Source organism: Grampus griseus (genome assembly GCF_964374135.1).
Source record: "Grampus griseus genome assembly, chromosome: 19".
NCBI classification, from domain to species: Eukaryota; Metazoa; Chordata; class Mammalia; order Artiodactyla; family Delphinidae; genus Grampus; species Grampus griseus.
In genome coordinates, this window is record NC_139013.1 from 8,950,897 (window position 1) to 8,960,613 (window position 9,717).

General features: G+C 61.2%; 1 protein-coding gene across 2 annotated transcripts in view; it reads left to right on the forward strand.

Moving 5' to 3' along the window:
* STRN4 (striatin 4) overlaps nucleotides 1-8,020 on the forward strand; it is a gene marked incomplete at its 5' end in the record, with an annotated part of 25,712 nt that extends 17,692 nt beyond the window's left edge. Inside the window, 10 exons of one of the 2 annotated variants that reach the window (XM_082676500.1) lie at nucleotides 20-135; nucleotides 1,975-2,150; nucleotides 2,256-2,303; nucleotides 2,665-2,786; nucleotides 3,975-4,145; nucleotides 4,299-4,439; nucleotides 4,893-4,991; nucleotides 5,171-5,257; nucleotides 6,564-6,799; nucleotides 7,054-8,020. In XM_082676500.1, coding sequence (XP_082532626.1) covers nucleotides 20-135; nucleotides 1,975-2,150; nucleotides 2,256-2,303; nucleotides 2,665-2,786; nucleotides 3,975-4,145; nucleotides 4,299-4,439; nucleotides 4,893-4,991; nucleotides 5,171-5,257; nucleotides 6,564-6,733 — 1,130 coding nt within the window. In that variant the 3' untranslated portion in view covers nucleotides 6,734-6,799; nucleotides 7,054-8,020. The remainder of the gene's footprint in view (nucleotides 1-19; nucleotides 136-1,974; nucleotides 2,151-2,255; nucleotides 2,304-2,664; nucleotides 2,787-3,974; nucleotides 4,146-4,298; nucleotides 4,440-4,892; nucleotides 4,992-5,170; nucleotides 5,258-6,563; nucleotides 6,800-7,053) is intronic. The other variant, XM_082676501.1, reaches the window with a different exon arrangement.
* Nucleotides 8,021-9,717: the final 1,697 nt, after the last annotated feature.

Genomic DNA, 9,717 nt, shown 5'->3' on the forward strand with positions numbered 1-9,717 from the left:
CCTCCCCTCCCCCTACCAGGTTCCTTTGGCTTCTCCTCAGACGTTTTCATCATGGACACTATCGGGGGCGGGGAGGTGAGCCTGGGGGACTTGGCAGATCTCACCGTCACCAACGACAACGACCTCAGCTGTGATGTAAGTTTTCAGGGTGCCCACCCCCCACAGGCCCCCACGGGGCGTCGGTCAACGCAGTGCCGGAACTGGCTGAGTTCTGACCGTGTGCCCGACCTGTGCCCAGCCCCTCACACACGAGGACGATGTGAGCTCATTCGCCAGCTCCCTGGTTCACAGAGGTGCCGACACAGACAGGCGGTGGGACTTGACTGGGGTCACCGAGGTTTCTGGCCTAAAAGGCTCTGGCGCCTATGTTTCAATCATGCTGCCAGGCTCCTTCTCCCGGCGCTGCTCCCTCGCACCCTGGGCTTCCGTGCACCTCAAGTCCAGGACCCACCGCAGACAGGAGGCAAGGGTGAAGGGGGTGCTGAGTCAAAATACAGCATTAGAGGAAGGGGGCTTTGGGCTGGCGGCAATTCGGGTAAGAAAGTCTGCGCAGGAGGTGAGAATTGAGCTGACTTGGGAAGGGAAGGTGACTTTAAGCCACAAAACAAAAAATCAGGCCGATCTGGTATGTTGGGCTGGAATGAAGGGAGACCTTAGGGCCAGTGTCCTGAGATCTGTGGCCGGGCCTCTGGCTATCTGGGCATCTCTGAAACGGGCGTGTGTGAGCAAATTCCTGTAGCAGGACATTTACCACAGCTTCTAGCAAGATGTCAAGTGATCCCAGCAAGGGTAGGACACTGCTGTGGGGTGTTGGGAAGCGAGACTGGAGCGGAGGGTTTGAGCAGGGAGCACGCTGCAGGGCTCCTCTGCTCTCCCCGAGGTGAGACCCATCCCCACGGGGCAGCGTGCATGGGAGGGGGTAGACCCTCCGGCCTAAACCTCTGTGGCAGAAGTGGTGACCTTGGGGGACAGAGCCCAGATGAAGGGGTTCATCAGGGGTACACCTCATCTTGGGGCAGGGCACTGAGGCTTGACTGACAATCTGCTCGTCTCCTTTCCCGAGTGGCCCTCCCCAGGTACCCCACCTGGAGAGCGACACCATCGTCCGCCAGGACCTGTGGGGTGTCTCTGGGACTCTCCCTCAGAGGCTTATTGATTCGGCTTCCCAGTCTCTCCCCACTGTGTGCTTGTCCCCATCTGCACTCCGCAGCGTCTGGTCTGCCTCACGTCTCCCTGGGAGACTTCCCTCAGGACCTCTTCACCTCTCTCTCTACAGGCACTCTTGTCTTCCCGAGTCGAGCCCCCCCACGGGGCGGCCGGAAGAAGCTGTGTCATTTCCTTGCTGTAAAGCCTTCTGTGGCTCCCCTGTTGCTTGGGATGAGCTGCACATTCCTGAGCGTGGGCCACTATTGTGGCTCTGGCCAGCCCTCCTGGCCTCATCTCCTGCCGCTCTCTCCCTTGCTTTCTGCATCCCAGCCCTCCTCTCAGGCTCAGGATCCGCCCTTGCTGCCTCTGCCTCAGGGACTTTGCACATGCAGTTTCCATCCTCTGTCCCCTCCCCTTATCTGGCTACATCCTGATGGCTTGTCAGTTCCTCAGGAAAGCCTTACTGACCCCCCACAGAGGAGGACAGGCTGCCCCATACCTCCTCTCAGTGCATTTGTAATTCGTGGCACTGCTCGCAGTTCATAATCCTCTGCGCTGTGGAGACGATCTGATTGTCTCCCCCAGGCTCCCTCTGCATGGTGAGATCCCCAGGGTTTGGGCTCCCCTTTGCCTCCCCAGAAGCCAGCCCAGGCCCTGCACACTGCAGGCACTTGCTGAGTGAGTGAGGGGACACTGCAGGCAAGGAGGAAGTGGGAGAGGGCCGGGCTGGAGGCCAGTCTGTGAGGTGCCCCGTGTGGGGCTGGGGGTTGGTGTCTGCGGGACAGCTGAGATGGACGAGCAGACACTGAGGCATCTCCCCCACCCCAGCTGTCTGACAGCAAGGATGCCTTTAAGAAGACCTGGAACCCCAAATTCACCCTCCGCTCCCACTACGACGGCATCCGCTCCCTGGCTTTCCATCACAGCCAGTCGGCTTTGCTCACTGCTTCCGAGGACGGCACGCTCAAGCTCTGGAACCTGCAGAAGGCGGTCACGGCCAAGAAGTGAGAGCAGCAGCCCCAGGGTGGGGGGGTGGGGAGGGCACCTGGGCGCCGGGACAGGGTGATGAGGGGCTCCCAGCGACATCCAGCTCCTCTGTCTCCCCCCAGGAATGCTGCGCTAGACGTGGAACCTATCCATGCTTTCCGGGCTCACAGGTAGGGAAGTGCCCCCAAAGGCAGCCTGGCCCTTGGCCCGCCCACTGCTGTCCTGGGGGCTGAGGCAGGGTGGCAGGAGGGCTCGGAGTCCCGTGACCCTCTGCACACGCCCCACCTTGTTCCTGGCGCTCTGCAGACTTTCAGTGCCCCCGTAGCTGCTTCTCAGCACAGCCTTCGGAGGAGGAAACAGACACGGGGACTGGGACAGGCACCTTGCCTGGATGGTACCACCAGAGGTCCAGATGCTGGATTCCTTTTTGCCAGCCTTGAAAAATGCTAGTGGAGCACTTCAGGGTCCCGTGGGGGAGGGGGAGCCTGGAGTTTTTCATCTCCCCGCTTCACCCAACTTGGTATCCTCCAGGGGCCCCGTGTTGGCAGTAGCCATGGGCAGCCACAGTGAATACTGTTACAGCGGTGGGGCAGATGCCCGCATCCATAGCTGGAAGATTCCAGACCTCAACATGGACCCATACGACGGTTACGGTGAGGACAGCTCCCTCCCCTGCCTTCCTTTCCCCCACCCACCTGCCACCGGGGCCTCTTGGTTCCCGCAGCCCCCAGGCTTCACACTGGGTACTGGGGGTCGGCATTGCCAAGGGCTCCCGGTCTGGTGAAGCATGGGCCAGGGCGATTCAGCACGTGCCCGAGGGTGGGACAAGAAGAGGCAGCAGCGGGGGCGGTGGGGGAGCGTTTCGCAGAGGAGCTGATTGGGGTTGAGCTTTGGGGCCGGGGACCAGCCTGGGCGAAGGCGTGGTGGGCCTTGGCAGCCCTCTGTGCTCAGCTCTGCCCACGTCTGCGTGGTCAAGCGGAGGGAGCCAGCGACGAGCAGGTAGAGCAGGTGAGACGGAGACTCTAGCTGGGCCAGGCTGTAGGGAGTTTGGCTGTATCCTTGGGCCACCTTTAAGATTAAGTGGAGAAGTGACCAGACTGTCAACATCTGTTCCGTGTCCCTGCCCTCTGACGCCTCTTCTGATAACCCTTTGGATCGCACACGTGGCTCCGTACAACAGGCTGTCATGGCAGAGTTTAGAGGTCTGTGTCTCCTCTCAGAGAATGTATACTGTTTTCTGAAGAATGGTCTCACCCTTTCAGAGGTCAAGGGTCAGTCCCAGGCAGTATCTGCTCTAGGCTAAGCAAGTTGTCACACGTCGGCTGTCAGCAGGACCCAGCCAGAGCACCCTGTGTGGACTCGAGTGACCAGGGAGGCAATGGTGGGAACAACCAGAGGGTTTTGGAGAGACCGGACAAGGCCGTGCTCTTGGGCAGAAAACACCGCAGGGACCGAGGGTGGGGCTGACCCACAGGGGCCAGGCTGCAAAGGGTCCCAGGGCCACAGAGCCACCCTTGTCCCTCATCCCCTTAACTAAGTCCTAAAAGGTATCTCGAGCAGCGGCTTTGTGCCAGGCACTATCGCGGGCCTGCGGGGACAGCAGGGAACAAGGAAATCCCCACCTTCTGGAGCTTCCACTCTGCGGCGCCTTCAGGGCCCTGAAAGCTTCACAGAACAGCTAGCGGTCAGAGCAGGCGTGAGGATTTGGAGACGAAGCCAGACGAAAGGGCAGCTCGAGCTCAGTGCCTGCGTCTCGGCAGAACTGGTGCTCCAGGGCTGTCGCGGCTGGGGCCGGGGCCGGCGGCCCTGACGCAGCCCTTCTCTCCCTCTGGCGGGTCCAGACCCGAGCGTGTTGAGCCACGTCCTGGAGGGCCACAGGGATGCAGTGTGGGGCCTGGCCTTCAGTCCCACCTCCCAGCGCCTGGCCTCCTGCTCTGCCGACGGCACCGTCCGCATCTGGGACCCCAGCAGCAGCAGCCCAACCTGCCTCTGTACCTTCCCCACAGCGAGCGGTGAGTGGGGGGGACATGGGGGCATGCGGGACCCTGACAGGTGGCACAGGAGCCGTACAGACGGAGGCCCCCAGAGGAGGGTCGCCTCCCGTCCCCCCGTGCCCAGGGAAGAGCAGGGCCGTTAGGCAGCCTTCTCTCCCCCTCCGCCTTCAGATCATGGGACCCCCACCTCAGTGGCCTTCACCAGCACCGAGCCTGCCCACATTGTGGCCTCCTTCCGCTCTGGCGACACCGTCCTGTATGACCTGGAGGCTGGCAGTGCCCTCCTCACACTGGACTCCCGGGGAAACAGCGGTAAGGGAGGCCCCAGGAATGCCTCCAGGGCCCCAGTTTCTCCTGTGGCTTTGGTGACCTGCTGCCCAGTCAACGGAAAGTGGCTACCCTGCCCCCTTGGGGGTTCTGAGAGGGACGGAGATCAGGTCCCGGTCACTGCCATTATGGATGGCACAGTGTGCTCAGGAGGGCTGACTGGAGAGACATCATGAGGGACTCGCCCATGGGCCACTTGGTGGAGCAGAAGGACCGTCTTCGTGTTTGTCATCCCTCCTGCTCGCCCCGAGGCCATGCAGTGTCCATTGCACAGATGAAGCACGGGGCCCAGGAGGGAGCGGCCGGAGTGCCCGGCCCTGCTCGCTGTCTAAGCAGAGGATGGGCATGGGATGGTGGTTCTCCTCTTATCTTTGTCCCGGTCTCCCTGATTGCCTCCCACCCTTGACCTCTTCCCCTCTCCCTCGTTTTTCCTGTCAGGCCCAACCCAGATCAACCAGGTGGTGAGTCATCCAAGCCAGCCCCTCACCATCACCGCCCATGACGACAGAGGCATCCGCTTCCTGGACAACCGGACAGGTGAGGCCCAACCTTCCTGGCCCCCCCTTCACGTGTGCTCAGGGGGAGCAGGGGTCGACCAGGCTCAGATGGCAGACCTCCTGGTGCCCACGTTGAAGGCTGTGTCCCTTCTAGCCCCTTCACCTTCCCAGCAAGGCGCAGAGTGGAAAGTAACCTGCTGCCCACCTCTCTCCCTTCAGGGAGATCCGTGCACTCCATGGTTGCCCACCTGGATGCAGTCACCTGCCTAGCCGTGGACCCCAATGGCGCATTCCTGATGTCAGGAAGTAAGTCGGGAGCCTCCTGGCTCCTAAGGAGTGAGGGCGTGTGCCTTTCCTGGCAGGCTGGGGAGAGGAAGAGGAAGAGACCCAGGCTCTGGTCCCGAGGGAGTACTCCGGGGGCTCCCTGAGGGTGGGGAGCTGGTGGGAGTGCTGTCCGAGCAGGGGCCTGGAGCCCCTCTGTGGCTGGAATGGGGACAGCAAAGCACTGTGCACCGGAGCCCACTGTAGGCCCTCTCCCACATCATCTCATTGGATTTGAATGAGGTTGGTACTGTTATTCCCGCTCCACGGATGTGGTGACTGGGGCTAGAGAAGTCATTTCACTTGGTCACAGCCCACAGGGTTGCAGGAATTGAAGTTCAGGTTTATCTGACTCTCGGTCCCCACGAGAAATTTTAGCATTTGGTGCACCTGCTGTCTGTGGATAAAGGCACTGAGCCCCAGTGAGTGTGGAGCTGCACCTCAACGGGATGGGCTGGGACTTGGGTGGATGGAGAAGGGGCTGAAGCTCCCCAGGGGGTGAAGGGTGTGCGCTGGCGGTTACAGAGGCCTGACCAGACCGAGCCTGCCCCGGGGTGTCAGCAAGCGAGTGCACACACAGGCGTGAGCAGTGGCAGTGGAGGGCGGGGGTGGCCCAGGACGGTGCTACAGCTGTCTCCAGGGAGGACGCCGGTTGAGGGAACAGTCAGTGAGATCAGGCCCAGGCAAAAATTCAGTACAGGGCCCAGGTCCCCCCACTGCAGCCCACCAGATCCCGGTAACGCCTAAGTCCGGCGGTCTCCCCGCAGTGGCTCATGGCCCCAAGGCCTGGCGCAGTCTACCTCCCCCCACCCCCCGCCTGCCTGCTCAGGCTGTCAGTCTTCAGGACCTGCCCCTGGCTGTCCCCGCTGCCTGGAAGGTTCTTCCCCCTGCCCTACCCCCTGGGCCACACGGTCCTCACACTGACTGACTTGTGCTCACAGCACTTGTGACCACCTGACCTCGTTTATCCTGTTCTCTTGTTTACTGTCTCACACACTGGGACGCAGCACCACAGGGGCAGGGAGATTTGCCTGTTTTGTTCACCACGCCCCCAAGTGCAGGACACAGTAGGTGCTCAGTGAACACTCGGTGCCTAGATGGCTGGATGATAGGCTGGTCAGAAGGGCAGTCCTTCACGCTGGGCATCTGGAGGCAACTGGGCAGAGGAGCGAGCCCCACCCAACTCCCAGGCCTTCGGATGAGGCCAGGTTCGGGGAGCAGGTCTGGGCAAGGAGGCAGGGGGACCCGGAGCTGCTGGGTGATGGCCACGACTGCTCCCACATCTGCACAGGCCACGACTGCTCCCTGCGTCTGTGGAGCCTGGACAATAAGACATGCGTTCAGGAGATCACAGCCCACCGCAAGAAGCACGAGGAGGCCATCCATGCTGTCGCCTGCCACCCCAGCAAGGCCCTCATCGCCAGCGCGGGCGCCGACGCCCTGGCCAAGGTCTTCGTATGATGCCCACCTGGCCCCGCCCAGGCCGCCATGCTGGCTGGGGAGCGGGGCTGGGCAGGTGGGACTGAGGTGAGGGGCCAGATGGGAGGGAGGCTTGGCTTGGGAGGGCAGAAGCCCCCTGCATCCTCACCCCCGATGGGGCCCTCACAAACACCCCTTCGCCTGGCATTTCCAGAGGGTGCCAAGACCCGAAATCCTAGTCAGAATGCCCTGTGAGAATTGCCAAGGTAGCCCCTGGGCATTCAGAGGAGGGGCTGGAGCTGCCTGGCCTCTTGCACCCTGGAGGTCGTGGTCCAGTCTCCCCTCCCTTCTGCCCCCCATAGGTGACTCCAGCCTTGGTCTGTAGGCCCCAAGGCCTGGCTTCTTCCTGCCTGCCTTGGAGCCTGGTGGTGCTAACTGGCCCTTTCCCCAGGAGGCCCTCCCCTCGGCCCGTCCTTCCCCCGGGCATCCCGCCGGGGCGTGGCCTCCTTCAGGAATCGCCCTCCAGGATGGTCTCTGGGAATTTTCTCTTCACCCTGACACCCACTCCAGGTCTCTGAGCTGCCTTCTCTGCAGGGGCTGTACAGCCAGGGCTGGGTGTCCTTAGGGATTAGCTTTTCCAAGACGCCAGAAGGTGCCAGGTTCTCTCTTTGAACCCCTGACCCCTCCTTTCCACCTCCCTGGATCCGGGTGGGAGCTGTGCCGGGAGGAGCCCCCAATGCCCCTGCTCTGGGTCTGCCGGGGCCCTGGAGCCAGCTGCAGGCTGGGCTGTCCTCTGTGGAGGTGCGGGCCTGGCCCGCCCCGGAGCGCGCCCAGTAAACCCCCTCCCCTCCAGTTCCTCAGCACAGCTTTCCAGACACTACCCAACGCCGCCAGGGCCAGTAACTGCCTGGGGAGCTGGTGATGCCCTCGGGGGAGGTGCCCGCCCCTACCTCCCCCCAACACTCCTCCAAGGGCAGCCCCCCAAACCCCCGTGGGGTCACCCATGGGGAGAGGTGGCCTTCTCTTGCCCCTCTGTGGCGCATGGAGGGTGGAGTGGGGTCCCTCGGGTCCCCCGTAACTCCCTGTATATCTGTATAAATAAATGGGATTTTAATGGAGCCCCACCCCCACCCATGTTGTTATCACTGTGTGATAGTCTGTCCGTCTCCTCTCCTGACCCTCCACTCTCTTCCTCTATTTATTTCACTCTCGTTTTTGGGTTCCACCCTGTGCCCTCAGGCCCCCTTCCAGGTTCCTGTTTATAAGCCCCATCCCCTCTACCCTGGTCTTGCCTGTGAACCTTGTCTCAATAAACCCTTTGGAGTAAGATGGGCGGCGGTGCTGACTACTGAGGGGACCAGGGACTCGCGGGGAGGAGTGACTGGCTCTGCCAGGGGTGGGTGGAGCTTGGCGACGGGATGTGATGGGTTGGGGTTTCGTGGTAGGGCGGGGGTGCAGAGAGGGGCCCAGATCTTGGGTGGGGTGTGGGTGGCGGGACGGAAGTGGGGGCAAGGACCGAATCTCCCTGTGCCCCTCCTTTCTGTCCCTAAGCGCTCCCTCCCCAGGGGCTACAGCAGAGCCCTGACTAGCAGATGAAACAATGTGACGGTTCAGCTCCTCATCCCCCCCGCCCCCTGTGTGATGGTTGGTAGTGAGGCCAAAGTGCTAATCCAGAAAACTGAACGCCCCCCTTCTCTCCCTGCCCCACGCCTGGGCCTGCATGGAGTGGGAAGGAAGGGAGACCCTGGGACATGCCATTCCCTTCTCCCTTCTCTGCGGTGGCTGAATCACAGTAGTCGGCTGTGCCCTCAGAGCTCTTCACGTGCCATTTCACTAGGTCCCCACAACCTCAAGAAGGGGAGCGCAGCATTATGCACACGTTACAAAGGACGAGAGATGGAGGCGGGGGCTCGAGGAGCTTGCTCAGGGCCCAGCAGGATACAAATCAGAATTGGTATCCAGTCCCTTGTGACTCCCTCTGCTTGCTATGAGGCCTCTTTGCCTACCAGCCAGAGGTCCTTGGGCAAGTCCTGGCACCTCCTTGGGCCTCAGCCTCCCCTGTAAAGTGAGCCTTTCAGTAATGCCCACCTCCTGGCTTATCAAAGGCTGCACCCCAGTGCCCAGAACAGGGCCTGGCTCCTGTCAGGGCCCCATGAACACTTGAGGAAGGAGGAAGGCCTGAGAAGTGCACACTCACGTTAGGATTTCACCATGGTGGTCGTCTGCTGGTCTGGACAAAGGGCACAGGTGGGCAGATGGCCATCAGGTGAGGCTGACAGGAGCCCAGCTATGGGTACCATGTGGCCTCACTGCCCCCTCATCCCTCTGGGCTCTGTGCCGCTTCCCCAGGTGGTGGTTTAGGGTTTCGCTCCAGCCTCAGACTTCCTTCCCCAGCCCCAGCCAGCCCCCGGATGTGGTGACAGATTTGCTACTGTGCCGACCTCAGCTACCCCCAACAGCCCTTTACCAGGAATGTGGGCTCATCGTGAGTTCCTCATCCCCGCTACCCAGCCCTGCTGGTTGGGAGTCTAGGCGGCGGTGGCCCATCTCTATTGGGATGCCTCTGGGGCTCAGCCAGGCCTTGGCCCCTCAGTGAAGCCAGTGGGTGGTAGCTACTCGCTTGGCAATCTTGGACAAGTCATTTTGCCTCTCTGAGGGTTCAGCTTCCTGTATGTAAACTAAATGGTAGCCACTCATTATTAGCTAGGGAGGAGAAACCAAGTTGGAATTGGTCCTGGAAGAGGTGTTTTATGACAGGCCTAGCACATATTAGGGCCTCAGTCCATACTTGCTGAAAGACTAAATGAACAAACCCACCCACAAACACCTGAGTGCCTGAGGTGCCCACCCCTTTATCTCAGCGCATTATAGCCAGTCACCATTACTGAGCTTCTGCTGTGTTGTAGGCACCCTTAAACCATCTCATTAATCCCCACAAAGACCCTCTGGGGTCAGTCCTATTATTGTCCCATCTAAAAGAGAAACAGGCTCAGAGGGGGTAGGTCACCAACCTAAAGTCACACAGA